Here is a 19,538-nt window from a genome sequence, read left to right as displayed (position 1 = left end):
ATATCTGATGTATTGTTGTTTGTATTGAACGAAGAGATGCCATGTGTCAAATGAGAAGTAGCAATGTCTAATATCTATTAAAGAAATCAAACTATCCAAATCTTTGGTATTAAATCTATAGGCCTATACATGTAAATATTCGTACTTTGCTAGGTTGGATTGGTTAAAAAAAAAATGACATTAGAATTCAATGGATGAAGTAGAAGTGAATGAATCTTAGGTAGCCTAATATATTGGTTTTCAAAATCGTGGTAGTAAAATATAGGCCTATATAATTAGAGTCTAAGAAGATATGTAATGGGAGAATTAAGAAAAGGTTCGGTTGGTCATCTTCTTATCTTATATAATACAGACGTTACTTCAAAAAAGAAGATGATTACGTCCTACGCGTCATGCATTTAGTCATGCATAATGTCTCATTTGACTATGAAATTAATAAAGTCAAGGCTGAATGTCAATATGCTAAAAGCCATATTGTTATTTTTTTTATGTCTATTTTAACATTTTTGCAGTTTCAACTGAAAGCGTTTTTAAAGGATCATGTATTCTAGATGTAGATTGTAGATAAATTTAAAAAGGTTAATAGCCTTCTTATGTGTTGATAGCATAGATTTGAAAGTATTGTTTATATCAGTGCAATATAGAGGCTCTTTTCAAAGGAAAACCAATTAAGTCTCACAAATATGTTTTTTAGAAACCGAAGAGTTAACCACATCATAGATATGTATTAGATGTTGAAATGTGAGTGAAATTAGAATTACTATTTAGAGAGTCTAGATTATTCTAGATCTAGATAGATTTAGCTAGAACTAGAGATACTAGATCTAGTCTAAATGTAGACAAGTCTAGATTTGAATCTATTAATCATATAATTATAATATAATTATTATATTTATATAATCTAGACTCAAGGAGTTCTAGATCTAAATCTTCTAGTAAAATCTATTTTTTTTATCTAATCAATCTACTCAGAATAATCTAGACTCCACAGCCCTAGTACTAATAGAGTCAAGACAGTCTAGACTATTATTCAATTGTCACTATTCTATTGGCAAAGTATTGCTGAGTATTGGCATTGGTATATATTATATATATATATATAATATATATTGTCTATTCTAGTATTCTAGTCATTCTATTCTACTATTTCTAGACTGAAGTAGTGAAAGTGGTCACTGACTCTACTGTCTGTAGTCAGTAACTCTATACTCTATTATAGAATTATACTCTATACCTAGTTATAACTTATATAGTTATAACATATCTATAGATCTACCCCTGCCTTATCATTATTTATACTATACGATATATCCTTATTTATTATTAATTATATATATATATATCTATAAGATCTATAGTAAAGTGCGAAGCTCGAACAGCCCCAATTTGTATCTATAGAGGTTCGATCGGTTCATGGGCTTATAATGGCTATTTTTAAGTCTGATGGCTCATTAGCTCAAAGAGACTATATAGATTTGAAGTTGTGGAGCATGGGAAAGGTGGCAGTAGATGGTGTTCTTGCGCTGGAGTAAAAAGAAAATGACTTCATAGTAAAAATTAAAGATTAAAACATGTTAGATATATTTTCTTTTATCTGATCGAGCCTTCCATCAGCCTGATTAAGTTTACTAACTAGGGGAGAAATCCGATCGAGGGAAAATACGCTTGGCGATACCCACCCTACACCTCTTTGACCTCATGTTTAATTTTTAAACTAAGCCTAGTGATACATTAAATCAGATCTATTTTTATAGACAAAAGGACTAGGAATTCAGAGATACCATCAGTTTTTTCATAGGTCAGGCCGTTACAGTGCTATAAAAAACCAAATGTATGTGAAAATTGCTGCCAGCGGGTTTAATTAGATTTCTATTCAAGTTGTCAAGCATTTCACGACTTTATCTACTCTAGTCCTAGTGTCTCTAGATTCTAGATTAGATTTTTTAGATATGAAGATAGTAATTTATACTCAAGACTGTAGATTCTAGATCTAAATTCTAACTCTTTAAAGGGAAACTCAGATGGTTATAACATTTTTTGATATGTGTTTTGATTTTGATTCTTTTTTTTTTTTTTAACTTAGTAATATATTTTTTTCTGACACGATATTCCTGCACATCCAAAACGTTCAGACTTTCACCGGGTTTCTATGTGATGTCACACAAACCTATTAATTTATTCTATTGACTTACTGTATAACGGAAAACTGTACAGTAAAGTTTAAATTCTTGTAAAAGAAATATATATCTTCGTCTATGCAGTTAGATCTAGATCTTGTAAGCAAAGAAGAAAATGCATGTTAAAAGTGTGTATTTTCTTGCTTGACCACTCAACACACAACAAACAATATCACGTGGTTGTCTTGTCATGACCGACTACACATAGTCTAGACTAGCCTTACACTGACCAGTTCGTTAGAATCATTCAGATTCATTCTATTTACGCTTTGGGACAGGGAGGGGCTTAGATGAAAAAGTACTTTATTTCTCGAGTTGGTTATCCTAATGCTTATTTAGATCTATCTATATAACTGTACCATAGATCTTTCAATTTTGAGTTGACATTTTAATTCTGCAGAAATGTTTTAATAGACTAATAGACTTTTATAGTAATAGTTACCTTAGATTTAATCGATTACAGACCTGCCTACCGTTATGCAAAATGCGTATTCGTTACGCAAAATCTTAAAAAAATGACCGCCTGTACGCAAATACGCATTTAACCTGTCGCGTTACGCATTTCGTATCCTTTGTTTTTTTCCCCTCTCTTGACTAGCTTACGAGCGGTCACGGAGGTCACGCTAAGCCGTCCTGTTTGGGGGGGGGGGGGGATAGAAAAGGTGGGGGAACACATTGTGTCTAGATCTATACGTTGATTGGTTCTTAAAAGCAATTAGATTTTGTCTAGAAATGAAGAACGCGAGAGTGAGGGAGTGGCGGGTTGGTACCGTCAATTAGCTGATACACCAACGTAACTTTTTTTTTTTTTTTTTTTGTAAGTTCATTAGTAGATTCCTGTATTCATTTGCATAGAAAAAAATATCGAAGTGCTATCGATTCAAAACACATTGAGTGATATTGTAGATATCCAGTCTTGATCTAGAATATAGATAACTTCTTATACAGAAATTGATCTAGCTAGAGTCTAGCTAGTCATTATGTTATGTCATGATTCTCTACATTACTCTACAATCTAGATCCAATTTAGTTGTAGTATGATTTAGATTGACTAGATCTAGATTCTACATCTAGACTAGATTCTTAGTCTTAGTATAGAATAGATCAAGGATGAAGGTAGGCCTACGAAAGTTTGTAGACCTACGTTTGTAGCGGATCCACGGCATCGGTAACACTCTTGAGCCCAGATCTAGAGTTGATTATATTCATTATATAGACATAGATCCAGATCTAGTCTAGATATCATCTCTATTGTCGTATTGATCTAGATTTAGATTGTAGATCTAATCATGACATCTAGATCTAATATTATATATATATATATGACAAAGTAGTGGATTGCGTAAGTCTTCTATTGTTATTAAATGTTACGCATTGGGACTTTTTTTGGTAGGCAGGTCTGAGATTAGTAGGCATTTTATCATTTTTATTTTAATGCTTAGAAGCACTGACTCTGACATTTAGATCTAGATGATAGATCTATATATATTTACTAACTTACACAGTAAATTCCTGACATCTAAAAAACAATAGGATTCTTTGAGATTTTGTTTTGAGGTTGAGCATACATCACTTCTCTCAACTCAACAATACCCAGGCCCCTGCTGATTAAGAGAACATGCAGACATTGCTGTCGCTATCTGGGGTGTGTCACACATAATAAGTTGAAAAATACTACCTACCACAGGTTTTAATTTTTATCATTTCATATTTACAAAAATATGAAATAAATATATAATAAAGAATTTAAAAGTAGAATTAATAATAGTAGTCTTAAACCTATAAGTAACTATATATATATATATATATATATATATTTGTTAAATATTCTCATTTAATAGGTAATAGGTTACCAATCTGGTTCTGTTCTGCCAATAGAACACAAGAAAATGAAGTGTCATAGTAAGTTATTTTTCTTTTAACTTTTATTTTTTAAAGTTGTTTTGACATAGCTACACTCTGCCTGGTAAAAAGTTTGTACGTATGTTATTTCTCTCACACCCATTCTCGTATAAAGTTGAAACTTTGCACAATTATTAATTGGCAGAGTAAGACACAAATCAATTAAAATAATTTACTAATTAGTCAATTAATCGCTGGTAACTAATTATTTTGTTTGATACCTACAAAGGAAATTAATCCTTCAGTATCAATAGATAGTCTGAAAAGTAGGGTTTTGTCCCTTTAGATAATTGAAGACCTTTTGTCTCCCACACCAATTCTCAGGTCAAGTTAAAACTTTAAACAATTATTTATTGTACCAAAAAAATATGAATCAGTTAAAAAATGAACTAATTAGTCAATTAATTATTGATAATTATTATTTTGTTTGGTATGCTTTCCTATTCTATTTATAATTATAACTTGATAGAATCTACCTTAGGTGTCGATATGTCTAGGTGTCCCTGGTTCAGTTCTAGTTAACGAAATAAAACAATTAAACCACTAGATCAAACACATAAACTTTAATCAGCTTTACTGCATATCACACACACTGGTCTCTCTCTCTGATCAACAAAACACACTTCCGGTCATTCGCGCAGATTGTAAAAATAGATTATACATACATACACACATTCATCTGTGACAGTATGAAATAAAGGAAATAACTTCTACATTATTGAGAGATACAGTTATAACTGCAGATTTTGTTCCCTTATATAAGCTTTGTTTTTTTTAAAAGGATTTTTAAATATTTTTTTCTTTATATTCATGGAATTGCAAAACAACAATAAAACATCTTTGATAGATGTAAATCTAGCTCTTAGGACCGGAATAAGAAACTTGAGTAAATTCACCTCCTGTATTAATATTATTTTTAAATAGTTTTCTTTCACATTCATTGCCAAATATTTAATCAGAGACCAGGAATGTCAATGTTGAAGGTGGTAGCTCAGATTACAATAAAAGAGTGCATTTGTTGGAGTAGCTAGATTGAATTATAAAATACTTGGAATTTATATTTTAAGGAAATGGAACTATGATGCTACAGAAAGATCTTAGGTATCATTTACAAAGAAATCATCACAAATGAACAGATAAGAAACAGAATTAATACAGCGATTGGACCCCACAATGACCTTCTAACCACTGTAAAAAAAAATGCAAACTCAAACTCTATGGCCACATCTCAAGGTCCTCAGGACTCCTAAAGACCTTCCTAAAGGAATCAGTACCAGGAAAAAGAAGAAGACACAGAAAGTGATGTTAAAACAGGCCTGTCATGGAGTGAAATTCTATGCAAGCCAAAATGGAGAAGGATAGTTGACAGATCTTGTATGGTACTCCAATAGTTCAACAGATTAATGGGTATGTGAAGTGAAGGTGAATTTGTGCTGGGACAAATGTACTATCCTGCCTGAACTGCTTCATGCCACCATCATATGCTAGTGCAAAAAAAAAAAAAACTCCAACTGCTCTAAATACTGTGGCATCACTGTTAGTGTGCTGGATAAACCTTTGCCAGAATACTCTTTGACCCACTGACCAACTCCATAGTGCTGTCCATTCACAGCGATCGTTTGGGGCTGAGTAGATTTTATTGGGTGACTTCTGAAACAGCAGCAGTATAAGCAATTCATTACTGATGAGCTGGAGCTCATGTTCAGTCTGAGCAAGTCAGGAACAACCATCAGCATAAAGAATCTCTGTGATGACCATCTCTTTAGATTGAGTGTGGGACAGTAGGCGCAGAAGGTTGAGCACATTGCCATCTGATCAGAACTTGATGTTGATGCCTTTGAACAGTCTAAGTCTCCATTGACTCAGCCTTGCACCAAAAAAGATAGCAAACAGAGCAGAAGCAAGAACACAACCCTGCTTTACCCCTTTTTCTATGGGGAAGTGATCAGATAGGTCACCATTGTGTCTAATTTGGCCTTTTTGTCTAACATGAAGCTGCTAGAGAATGGATAGGAACCTTGGAGGGGATTCGAGCTTGCATAGAATCCTCCATAAACCATCATGACTCACTGTGACAATTGCTTTGGTGAGATTGATAAAGGCAGCAAATATATATGTTACATATACAAGTCTAGGTTCTGCTTCCTGCACCTCAATGTGGTAAACCACTTTACATATCTTGGAAACATGGTATCCAATGTTGCATAACTTTCTAGAAAAGTTGATAACCATCTTGCTTAAGTAAGTAGCGCTTTCGAATATCTCCAAGTGACAGTGTGGCAGAATAAATCACTCCAGTTTCCCAAGTCCCACATATCAGTGACTACCAAGAAGTGGTTCTCAACATACTTTTGTATAGCTCTAAGATTTGGGTGGCATCTAAGGCTACTTGAATGCTTTAATTAAAGGTGCTCTGTAATGGGCATAGGTTGGCAGGATACCTTACAAATAACCATGTTCCACTGGAAGCTGGTGTGGACAGTATAGAAGCACTACATTCGACATTTGTGCTTGGTCAGATACTTACCTTGCATGGGGGATAATCACATGCAGAAAGTGATCTTTTTTTGGCAAGTTTTAAGGACAACATAACAGATGTGCCCTCAGTAAGCACTATAAAGGTCAACTCAGGCACCAATTTACCCTCACTGGCAGAGGGGAAATTAGATCGCCTCTGAAAGAGATATTTAAAACCTCTCATGAAGGCCATGGGACACACATTTGAGGCCCATAGGAAATCTCTTGTAAAAGAGAGATGCAGAAGATGTAAAGAAAACTTTATTAGACCCCCTGTGGACAAGAGCTTTGTCTATATCAAATTTGGGATAATATGCAGGTCACAACTGGCGTTGCATAGCCATGTGAAACACTGCACTCATCCTTAATCTTAGGAATTGAAGACATTGTCGTTATCATAATTAATTGGTAATATTAGGATGTTGTTATTTATTTACTCCTTTTAAGTTTTATTATTTTGTAACTCCTTAATGAAAACATATCAAAGAAAATTCTAGAATTAAATTAGTTCTGAAATAGAAACAAATTTCATTGTTATGATTAATCAGAACCTTGCACTCATGTTCCCTTTATAATTTAGCATCTGTTCAGTAGATTTATAATAGTTCTTAAGAACTGCTGCTGCCAACTAAAAGTTAGGTAATAAAAACAAGAATGGACTTGTATTTAAAAAAAATGTCTTTGATAAAGGGTTTTGTTAGTTATGTATTTATATATTATGTTGTATTTATGATTTAAACATCCATTACCTAATTTTCATAGTCATTGCAATTTAATATATGTTTTTATAATTTTTCTTGACAGCTAACTTTGACAAAATTTATTAGAGAAGCAATGAAGCGAGAGAGAAATTTGACTCACTGCTTGATCCTGATCGTCGTTGTGATCTTGACAAAAGATGAACAGTTCATCTAGTTCTAATCTTAGGGACAGCAAGACTGTCATAGCAGCCAAAACATTTATTTCTGGTGGTTAGTTCTGAAATGCAATACGTCTTAATCATTTAACAGCTGTTGAAATGATACATAATTACATATAATTATATTGATGATTCATTTCAGTCATGCAAAGCAAAACTTTCTATTTTCATTAGTATTTAACACAAATAATTCCTAGACTAATAGTAAACAACAAATTATAGTGATTATTCTTTTAAAAAATATTATTGGCTTTATATTAAAGAGTAGAAAACTAAATTGTATTCACATCTCTGTTAGGGAAATTTGAATTGTCTTTATTCTGTTTTAAGGCTTGGCAGGTATTTGTGCAAAAACAGCTGTTGCTCCTTTGGATAGAGTGAAAATTTTGCTTCAAGCTCACAATCAACATTACAAGCATCTGGGTAAAAAGTATTTTCAAACTTTGCAAATCTCCTTCATGTTTGTCTTCTTGCATATGTTAGAGTATATATAAGTCATGAATGGGTTGGCACTAATGTATGGTACGACTATTTCTAAAAGGTGTATTTTCTACTGTGAAGCATGTTGTGTTGAAGGAAGGATTTACTGGGCTCTATCAAGGCAATGGAGTTCAGATGTTAAGAATTTTCCCCTATGCTGCTATTCAATTTCTAAGTTACGAGCAGTTAAAAAAAGTAAGTTTGTCACTACTCTATAGTGTAATCAATGCTATCAGAATATTAAGCATTACAAAAATTATAGCAAAGTTATTCCTGGCATTATACTAATTTAACTTTTTATTTTTTATTAATGTGATAAAATTCGTTCTGGCTTCCCACAGGATACAGAAGCCCTTGAATCATTTGTCCACAAAAAAATAGAAAATAGATTGTAAACGTTAGCCAACAAACACAACAATCAGGGGAAACAAACCATCAGTAAGATGCCTTTTAAAAGTTGCAGACATCCATACCAACTTCTGAACCTATTGAGTAGAGTTGGTTTTGTTGAAAATAATCTGCACTTCCCTCAATATCTCATGTACAGAAGGGATAAAAAGATCTAACAATAAACAACCTTATGGAGTTAAAAAAAATTGAGTTTGAATTTTCATCTTCTATAAGATCTATTTACAAAGTGTTGGTGAAAATAGTTACAGAAATAGGGCCTATCTACTCAACTATGTTTATTAAGAAATCTAAAAGGATTAAAAATAGGAGGGGGGGGGGGGGCTTGTTCCATAACACATTTGATCTGAAAACAAAATACGCTACTATCAAGGGTTTGAACCATGCCTGCATCCATCCCCTGCTGTTCTGCAGGAGGTTTGAGCTAGGATGTAATATTCTTCAATTCTGAAGGAACATCCAAAATATTTCAAAACAAAACAGGACAGTTTTAAGAAATGCTACATTCTTGCCATCATTTGTAAATAATTTATGTTAATATATTCATGTTTATCTGATAGCTAACAAAAGTCACAGAATTACTTTCAAAATTTCTAATGCCACCCATGTCTACATAAAATAGATGACTTTGAACCTAGTGCTCTGCAGTCTGTCCTAAGTAATGACCTACACAGCTTTGTATTGTTTTCCAGGTAGCCAAACATATTCCTTTCTTCAATCATTCACCAAATATTTCAAAATTGATATGTGGATCTCTAGCTGGTGAGTTCAACAAGGCTAGACTAATTGTGTTATAGAAATCCCAGGCTTTGGTGTCATTTCAAAGAGATGGACCAGAGATCAATAAGATTTTTACATTTAAAGACTATGAGTTTCTAAAAGTAACACTGTTAAACATCTGTTAATTTTTATTCATATCATTAGGTCTTGTTTTTTTTATTTTTTTTTTGTAATACAGCCTTTTTTTGGTTTTAAATTATTCAGTAATCTGAATTCAAATTGAATTTCCCTCAAGTTTCTTTGTCATTTTGGACATTGAGTGGATGGTCATATGGCCTATGGCCCATTTCCTTCTTTACTCTCTTTAAATATTCTATCTCAAGCAGACCCATCTATAGTCTCAACAGCCAAGTTAAGTCACATCATTTATGGTAGTGTTGCTGGATATAGCTGGTTATTTTTTCTGTTAGTACTATTGTTTTGCAATATTTTAAAATAACTTTATATGTAATATTTTAATTTCAATAAAAAGTTTATTATGATATTTGAAGGTTTGACAGCTGTGTTGATTACTTACCCTTTGGACATGATACGAGCTCGATTAGCCTTTCAAGTGAAAGGGGAAGCCATATATGATGGTATAATTCATACCATACAATCTATACGCCACCTTGAAGGAGGGACTAGAGGTTTATATCAAGGCATTGTTCCCACTATTCTAGGAATGGCCCCATATGCAGGTTTCTCATTTTTATTGATCTTGAACCATAGAATTATATATAATATATTTATATATATATCAGAGAGTTCTAAGTGAAGAAAAACATTCTATTTGATGTTACCAATTAATAATTATCAAGCTGTTCTGGCTATGCATAACTATTAATAATTGATTCAATTTCTTCCTATTAGGCCTATCATTTAGCAGTTTTGAAATGCTTAAGAACTTTGCTCTTGACACATTTCCTGATTTGTTGGGTAAACCATGCCCACAAAATACTGGTGGTTTAGTCTTGATAATGCCAGCCAAACTTGTGTGTGGTGGTCTAGCAGGAGCTATAGCACAAACTATATCGTAAGTCAAAACTGAATTTCATTGTTATTAACACAGTGTACCACATAGTGAAACACTCATACATCTCAGAATTATTATTTTTTAAATTTTTTAGTCAATCTAATGAGATTATTTGCAATTGTTAGTTTAGTCCAAGACACAGTGCTCTCAAAATTTTGCTTGATTTGTAGACCTCAGACTATTTTTATTTCAGCTATCCACTTGATGTGGTACGACGCAAGATGCAGTTGTCTGGTATGATTGTAAAATCAGAAAGTGAAGTTTTCCACTACCCGAGGTTAGTTTTGGTACAATGGCATGAAGTTTTGACAGGTTTTCATCTCATTCTACTTTTCTGTTCTAAATACATGCTGGTGTAGTCAATTATTTGAACCTTTTTTTAAAATTCTCGTTTATTATTATTTTTTGGAAAACACTTAAACATATTTCTTTTTTTTTATCAAATAAGGCTGCTTAATCATTAATTCTTAATGTTCCATATAAACTATAAGCTAAGGGTTAGGGTTCAAAGAGATTAAAACATTAACTCAAAAAAATCTAAGCTCCCATCATTGTTCACTTCTTTTAGTCCTAAGGAAGTTCTTTTTGAATTACAAGATGTATACATTGGAAAACATTTTGGTGGATAGGTATTTTGATTGTAGTTTTGAAATGTGAAGAAATTTGTTATGAAACTAATGTCAAATACCTAAATGATATAATAGCAATAATACATTTAAATTGAATCACACAATTTTGTACAATTAAAACAATAAATCCAGATTGAGAATACTGTTGTAAATGCAAATGTTACAACTGCTCATCCAAAGTTTGTCCTTTGTCGCTTTTCTATCTTATGATCTCTATCTGAGCTATTGGTAGCCTTGCTGGAACAAAGGACTGCATTGTAAGAATGGAATGTGACAGAATAACTTTCACTTCTATTAGCAGCTTAGAATTGAAGAGCTGATGTATTTTTCTATCCTCTCTCTTCAAGGGAATTTGAAGTTTTAGTCAATTTCTCGTAGTACAGGTTCTTGGTTTATTCTTGAGCACTTTCAGTTTTAATGACTGACGGCTTGGAATGTATGTCCTTGAGATGGCTACACATATATCTCCTAAAAATGTAGAACTGATTGAATCAGTTGAATGCTTGAATTCAAAAGTCTTTAAAAAAATATTCTTAGTCTAGTTTTGCCTATTTAAAAAAAATAAATCTTTTTTGTTTAAATTGTCAGAGGTTGGTTAGGTGTCCTGGTAGATGTGTACAGAGAGAATGGAGTAATAAAAGGCTTGTACAGAGGTATGAGTATCAATTACATACGAATAATGCCAACAGTTGCTATATCATTTGCAACATATGAAACTGCCAAACAAGCTTTTGGACTGGACACAGGAGTAGATAGATGATGATAGCTTGCTGTATAAATTGTTTGTAAACATTTTAATTTTGATAATTTTTTTTGTGTATGCTGTAACTAGAATCCAGTTTATTGTATGTAATAATTAATTATTTTTTTTTACATAAGAAACTAGATGTTGACTTGAGGTATTTTTCTGAATCATGTTAGAACAAAAATGTAAATTTTTTTTTTCTCTTTTTTTTTAAATTTGAATATTTTGAAAGAACTCAGGGGATTCAAAAATCATGTTTATTCTGAATTTTCTGAGACTGTACATAATTTGATTTCTCTTACTTTTTTTTTAAATGATCAATTTGAATTAATTCACAATCAAACTAAATCTAAACATAATGGAAACTCCTTTTGGAAGAGCAGGGAGAATCCTACATATCATTTCTATTGCCAAGGATTTCTAAAATATTTGAATATTATTTTGTAAAGTATGTCAAGCTCACAGACAACATTTTTGGTTGTTGTGACTTTTCTTTTGGGGTGGTCACTTTTGTGTTCATGTATTGTATTTCATAGTCAAAGACATTAATATTTATTGAAAACTTCAAGAGATTTGTTTTCATGTAACTTTTTTTTTTCCTTTGATGTCAAATATTGATTTATATAAATGCTCATATTAAATTGTGAAGGTTTCTTTTAAAAACATTTAAGAATATTTAATTTACAATGTTCTAAAATATTCTTTAATTTGACTTTAAGTAATATATCAGTTATTATTTGTTTCTTTTTTTATTTTTTGGGCTGCCAACACAGTTCAAAGAAAAATAGGGAAGAAATTTTCTCAATATATTTCTTTTTTTTTTTTTTTTTTTTTTTCCTTGTTTAAAGTGTAAACCATCACATGTTTACATAATGTGATGAGATATATATACATGTGTCCTGGAGACAATGTAGACACACTAGGCACACAACTATTGAGACATCAGCTTATAATGGGCCAGCCTGTATCCCATTTCAAACCACTAGCTAATTACTAGCTGCATCAATATTGAAAAATAAACTATTGCTAAGTTTTTCATTTCAATCTATATAATATATTATAATTCCTTCACATTTCCCTACTGGAGCTTGTTCCTGAGACAAGTCATAATCCAATCTGCCTTTGCTATTCTGTGAATGTTGGAAATGTATTTTTGGTGTAATGTGGTATGATTGTATTTTCTGAATATTCCTAACATTCCACAGCCTACACAAATTTGAGTAGCCACAGGGCTTGAACTTAGCATAAGGAGATGTCAACAAACAATTGTTGTGCTAACTCTTGTAATAGGATTGAACTTGTGCTAAAGTAATATCCTGGTTTAGTGCTAGAGTTTGACAATTTACTTAGTTCATCTGACCAAGTGGCATTTTTTGTATTTTATAATCATTATAAGCCAAGTTAAGAAATCTAAATAATTGAATCTCACAAAATATCATATCCAAAAGAAAAAATGTAATCATTGGATCTCTCTGTTGGCACATTCATAAATGAAAGACTTCATCTTAAAATATGTTCTTTGCTAAAATTGAAGATATTAATTCTCAAAATGTTTGTAATGCTTCATGTAACAGTGTAGCATATTTTGTAGACACTAAACAATATGCAAACCATTTTTTTAGATTTTATTCTTAAACTTTACAGTTAAAAACAATAAATTTTTATAAAGCACAGAAAATAGAACACATTTGTGAATGAAGCCTTCCAATACTGTCACATTTGTGAATGAAGCCTTCCAATACTGTCACATTTGTGAATGAAGCCTTCCAATACTGTCACATTTGTGAATGAAGCCTTCCAATACTGTCACATTTGTGAATGAAGCCTTCCAATACTGTCACAGTAACAAATTGTTGTGAACACTTAAAATTTGCTCGTCTTTAGAAACAAAAAAATGATGATGGATTGCATGAGGTGTACTTCTACTAGGCTGTTTAAGTGTTATTGTTTATCTATTGATTTACTACAAAGTTGCAAACTTGAGATTCTCATATTAAATTAGTCATATTGATTTATTATGTGAAGAATTCAGAATCTTTTTTATTCAATGATTTATTGATTGTACACTTGCACAGGATGTTCTTTGCATTAGATACCCTGCCCATGGCCCCTTGGATTCATGTTGTCCTCTTGGGTCATCAAGGCAAAAGGCCTTGTATACTTTGTGCCTGCTATTAACATGTAAATGAAATGCTTACAATTTACATTATTATTAATAAATGGTTAATTGAATTAAAGTTGTATAGCTAAAACTTGCACAACTAAGTATGGTATAAATAAAGCGAATTATGAAGAGAAAATAAAATATTATTTTAAAAACGTATTAGAGTAATTCCAATATCATCCTGTTGTTTTGTTAATTATAACTTAAACCCTCCCCCCCCCCCCCCCCCCATTTTTTATTATATTCAAGGCCTGGAAGTGTTTTACTAAAGTTACCAAATAAAATGTAATTGAATAAACTCAAAACTTTCTCAATGTCTTAATGACAAAGTTGATTCCCCCCTCCTCACCAAATGGAAAATGTATCTACTTCTTATTATCATACTCTCTCAATCTATTAGAAATCTTAGCAAGATCTGAGATCTGTCAGATATGTCCTTCTCTATATAAAGAACAAACATAATGTCCTTACTCCATACCAACATGGCTTTAGGAAATATAGATCATGTGAAACACAACTAATAGGACTAATTGATGATTTTTCAAAAGGTTTAGATACCGTAATAGTGAGCAAATAGATGCTGTCTTATTAGATTTTTCTAAGGCTTTTGACAAAGTTCACCACCATAGTTTGCTTAAAAAATTAAAATACCTCGGCAATGCTGGTTCATTGCATCAATAGATTCAGGATTCTCTTGAAATGAGAGAGAACTATAGTAATAAATGGCTCTAAATCAACACCAATAACAGTATATTCCTCGTTCCATATGCTAGGACAAATTTGTACAAATACTCCTTCTTCCCTAATTATGCTATTAGAGCATGGAATGGCTGCCTGAGGCAGTCTAGAAAACCAATGACAATCGTCATGCATGACTAAATTGACATGAGAACAAGCGTAAGACGTAATCTTTTTTGAAAGTCCAGTCTGTATTTTATAACATACGTGGTGAAAATATATTTTTTAATTGAATAAAAGAACATATGTTAAAAGTGTATGTATGAGTATTGACTTCAGCGATACATAAAAACTTTTTGAGAAATAAATATTGATAGTTGTATAGGCCTCTAGTTTGTCTCCACACTATAGTCACTGTGGCGTGTATGTGTGTTTTGACTGCACAGTTCAGTCCGGTTTCCCATGTTATGTAAGTGAAGATTAAATTCTAATTGCAACTCTCTTGACAGGCAGTTCTATGTCCAATCAATATTTCTCACCACATGGAGACCAGTCTCTACTAAATCTAGGACAAAGTGTTTGTCCAACACTAAATGGTGCACTTCTTGTATGTACATAGCTACGTTTGCTTGTGAAAAATTTCTTTGATTTAGCTCTAGCACGGTGCTACTTATTAAAATAGATCTGGGGCCATGAGCAAATTGAATACATCGTAGTCTCAGGTAGGCTATTTTACATTTTACATGTACATATTTTTTTTTATTAGCACGTAAAATACAATCCTTCACAGTCCTTGAAAGATCCTTATCTTTTGTGTGGGGCTGGAGTCGGTCGTATTATTTTGGGGAAAATCTCAATTTGAATATAGTATATATCAAATAAGAAATATGTAAATATATCTAAAGAGGTTTTTGAGTTCAATTATATCAATTAGTTTGGATCAATCATGTAATTAATTTTGTAATAAATCTAGACTAACAATAAAAAATCTGTGTGATTACAAATATTTTTACCAATTGTTTTTGTTTAGCGCAATTTCATGCTTTTAGCATGCTCCGTGCGCTATGATCCTATCACTTGTCTGGACCAATTGGAAAAAAAAAAAGGGGGGGGGGGGAAGGGGTATCTGTCTGAATGTTACCGTGATAGCTTCTTGTCTGACCTAACGTCTGTATTTTATAAGATCAACAATTTAGGCTATATATACACACAAAAATTGTACGAGTTGAATTCGAACTCGAGGTCTCAAGCCTCACCAGACCGATACACTAACAACTGAGCCAGCGAAGTGCTTATGACAATAGAAGGCTTCCTAGCTATCTATTGCTAGTTTCACATTTTTTAGCAACGACCTTATTCTCTACACAAAGTATAAAAGGGACTAATTTAACTTTTACCGCCTCTATTGTTTGATACCAAACAAAAAATAATAATTATCAAGTATTAATTATTTGGTTAATTTTTTTTAAAATTATTTATTTTGTTATACAAAATGAATAATTATGCAAAGTTTCAACTTTATCCAAGAATTTGAAGATGGAGTAATAACGTGTACACAAATTGTACCAGACAGACAAAGTTGATAAAAGCTTTGTAAAAATATTTTTAAAAAACCTCGCTTATATTGAGTGAAATAGCATCCAATCAATTATTTATCATGCATGTTGAGTCCCATTAGCGTTTAGATGAGAAAGTTCCGCTCAATAACTGCCATATCACTCATTACTGCAAGGCTCATCTCCCGTTAGTTTAGTACATTTTTTCATATAAAACAAAATTAATTAATTAAAACGAATCGATAACTAATAGGTCAATTTTTTAAAATGATTTCCTGTGTTCTCATTGATTTTGTGTAATGTTTCAACTTGATCTGAGAATGAAAAGTGGGTAGAGAGAACGTGTACAAGATGGTGACCAGATTGACGGAAGTAAGTTAAGAGAAGGTCAGTAAAAAAGAAACACATAAACTTTTGAAGGCTCACTTTAATTGGAAAGGTTCTAATTTTCACCCGAACGTCGCACTATCCTTTTTTTTTGACTCTTCTGCTGATCAAAATGGACCCGCTATAAGACATTGCTTAACACAAAGACGATCTTCAGATGATACTGGCAAATAGAGACTTACGCAGCATGTGCTTCCATTGTTTCTCATACTTTAGTATTGAATGTCTAGATGAGATTAACATGTTCAGTATGACTAAAGACTTGCTACCAATCAAATAAAGAAGACTTCTGACACAATAAGGATGTAAATAATATGATTGAATGAATATCAAGAATTGATACCCACACACTAAAGAGTTGATATCCCCAACTTAAAGAGTTGTTACCCCCAAACTAAAGAGTTGATACCCACACACTAAAGAGTTGATACCCCCAAACTAAAGAGTTGATACCCACACACTAAAGAGTTGATACCCACACACTAAAGAGTTGTTACCCACAAACTAAAGAGTTGTTACCCACACACTAAAGAGTTGATGCCCAAATACTGAAGAGTTGTTACCCACAAACTAAAGAGTTGTTACCCACAAACTAAAATGTTGATACACAAACCCAAACAGTTGATACCCACACACTAAAGAGTTGATACCCACACACTAAAGAGTTGATACCCACACACTAAAGAGTTGACACCCACCAACTAAAGAGTTGATATCTACACAGTAAAGAGTTGTTACCCCCAAACTAAAGAATTGATACCCACACACTAAAGAGTTGTTTCCCCCAAACTAAAGAGTTGATACCAACAAGCTAAAGAGTTGATACCCACAAACTAAAATTCGTTCTACGGCTTGCATCTACACATACGCATTCTTGGCTTCAGACCTCTTGATGTTCATGTCGCCCTATCGAACCACAGTTCATGATTGCTTTTACAGATTCTTTATGGTGGCAACATCAAATATTTGCTGTCCTCGTAAATCTTTTATGTGTGTCACGTGGACTTTACAGGACAACAATCACTGACATGAATAAATAGCATTCGTTCAGTTGGTCTCATTAGGTCATTCCATATTTAAAGGTTTATTGCAGCATTTCTAAAACAGTGAATTCGACGCTGTTCCTGCAGGAGGGGAGGGGAAATCATTACGGAAATAAAATGTTTGTAAAACAAAAGGTAAAGAGGGGGGGAAAAAGAATAATAAACGGAAGGAATGGCGTCTTCAATTGAACACAGTTCTTCATTAAAACTTATTTAATCACAACAAGAATTCCAAAGAAATTTGTGCTACACAGTACTATGTAACGTTATGCATAAGTCTGCTTGCTATCAATCAAATAAAGAAGACTTCTGACACCATAAGGATGTAAATAGTGTAATTGAATGAATATCATGACATTAATTTTTTTGGATGCTTTTGAGCATATTTGTCGTAGGCTTGTCATCCATGGCACTGGTGGCAGTATTACAGTACTTACAACAGCCACAGGAGCTACTTGCGGCATGTAAATAAAAAAAGACTTCTTGCAGAATGTAATGAAATGAGATTTATTGACATGATACCAATCCAATTGGGAGGGTTATATTTGAGGAACATAATAACTTATAGCAATGGAATCGAGATGCTACAGAAGGATCCCCGGTATCACATTTAAAGACCGCATCACAAACGAATAGATTAGAGACAGGGTTATTACAGCGATTGGACCCCACGGTGACCAGTTACTATAGCAAAAAAAAAAAACGAAAAAAAAAAAACGCAAACTAAAGCTCTAAAGCCATTTACAATGTCTTCGGGGCTTGCAAAGACCTTTATTCTGGGAACTGTACCAGGAAAAAGAAGAAGAGGCAGACAGAAAAAGCGATGGGAACACAACATAAAAGAATGGACGGGCCTGACATTGAAAGAGGTTCTAAGGCAAAAGACAGAGAGGAATGGAGAGAGACGGTCGACGAGTCTTGTGTGGTGCCCCAACGTTCCAATAGACTAAGGGAAAGGTCAAGGTGAATAACTTCTTGCTTCACTTAAAATACTTTCACATCACACTAAGTTCATTGCTTGACTTCACATACAGCTTGTAACTTCAACTTATGAACTTCAACTAAAGCTTGACACGTTTCTTCTACTGACAGTTTTACTTTTAAAACTGGACTTACTATTTCAACGCATACATTTCAACTCCAACTGAGTACTTCTCTTGACTATATATTTGTAACTTTGGCCAATATGAACAGCATGTATGCTCTCCTGACACAAAGAAGATTACGCTGGCTCGGACATGTCACCCGCATGCCAGATGGCAGAATCCCGAAAGATATCTTATATGCTGAGCTTGTGGAAGGAGTCAGACCCAAGGGCCGCCCAAGACTAACATATAGAGATGTCTGCAAGCGAGACATGAGAGCCTCAGGCATCAGCGAAAGTAAGTGGGAAAACATAGCCAAAGACCGGAGTGCATGGAGACAGACTGTGCGTGCTGGGACAACCCTTGCTGAGAACAAAAGAATTGAAGCGGCTTTAATCAAGAGGGATAAAAAGAAAGCTCCCCTGTTTGCTAGCCCTAAATCAGAGGCATACACATGTACGAATTGTGGCAAAGTCTGCCGTTCTAGAATTGGCTTGATTAGCCACACCAGATTCTGCCCCGTCTCAAGATTAAGCCAAAACCAGTGACTCATTTGGGCGCATCCATTGCCTTTCGAGACAAAAGGAGCCATATATTTGTAACTAACTTCTTCTGACTGCATACTTCAAGTAATCTTTCTCAGAAACATACTCCTAGTGTCTGATGAACTAAATTTTCCCAACTCACTTCTGTAGACTCTCCATCTCTCATACAACCTTACTTCCGGTCATACCTAAATACTGGTCACTCCCTTTACATTTTCACGCTCTATATTCACAAAATTCACTTGCGTACAATAAGGTCCAATAAGTGAGCTATTTTAACTGTGACAGAGTCTATATGCAGACTCAATTTAAAAAAAATCAAAAACTGACACGCTTTCAGAAAACCTTAGTAGGCGTTGGGTTTCTTATATAGATTAAGTACAATGAAGACTATGATGAGCTATTTATTATGGTTGCCAATGTAAACAGTCCTTAATACGAAACATCTATTATACATCGGTTTAACAATAGTTTTGTTACTATGCATATATAATAGTTAAAATCATAG

At 33.2% G+C, this 19,538-nt stretch overlaps 1 protein-coding gene across 1 annotated transcript; it reads left to right on the top strand.

Annotated features, from left to right (window-relative positions):
• Window positions 1–667: 667 nt before the first annotated feature.
• On the top strand, window positions 668–13,590 carry LOC106062085 (solute carrier family 25 member 16-like). The gene is made up of 10 exons (XM_056019665.1): window positions 668–741; window positions 4,019–4,079; window positions 7,401–7,567; window positions 7,846–7,938; window positions 8,057–8,190; window positions 9,096–9,165; window positions 9,675–9,863; window positions 10,036–10,198; window positions 10,392–10,475; window positions 11,416–13,590. The coding sequence occupies exons 3-10, from the start codon at window positions 7,495–7,497 to the stop codon at window positions 11,585–11,587; spliced, it is 978 nt and encodes a 325-aa protein (XP_055875640.1). The 5' UTR covers window positions 668–741; window positions 4,019–4,079; window positions 7,401–7,494; the 3' UTR covers window positions 11,588–13,590.
• Window positions 13,591–19,538: the final 5,948 nt, after the last annotated feature.

Source organism: Biomphalaria glabrata, chromosome 2 (genome assembly GCF_947242115.1).
Source record: "Biomphalaria glabrata chromosome 2, xgBioGlab47.1, whole genome shotgun sequence".
Taxonomy (NCBI): Eukaryota; Metazoa; Mollusca; class Gastropoda; family Planorbidae; genus Biomphalaria; species Biomphalaria glabrata.
Note: the sequence above shows the minus strand (reverse complement) of the source record. Positions and strands in the feature narration are given on the sequence as shown.

Excerpts from the sequence above, each read along its gene's own strand:
- LOC106062085 (XM_056019665.1), top strand. The coding sequence starts at position 7,495 with ATGAACAGTTCATCTAGTTCTAATCTTAGGGACAGCAAGACTGTCATA. Across the intron at positions 8,191-9,095 it reads GTTACGAGCAGTTAAAAAAA|GTAGCCAAACATATTCCTTT; the intron begins GTAAGTTTGTCA and ends ATTGTTTTCCAG. Across the intron at positions 9,864-10,035 it reads AGGAATGGCCCCATATGCAG|GCCTATCATTTAGCAGTTTT; the intron begins GTTTCTCATTTT and ends TCTTCCTATTAG.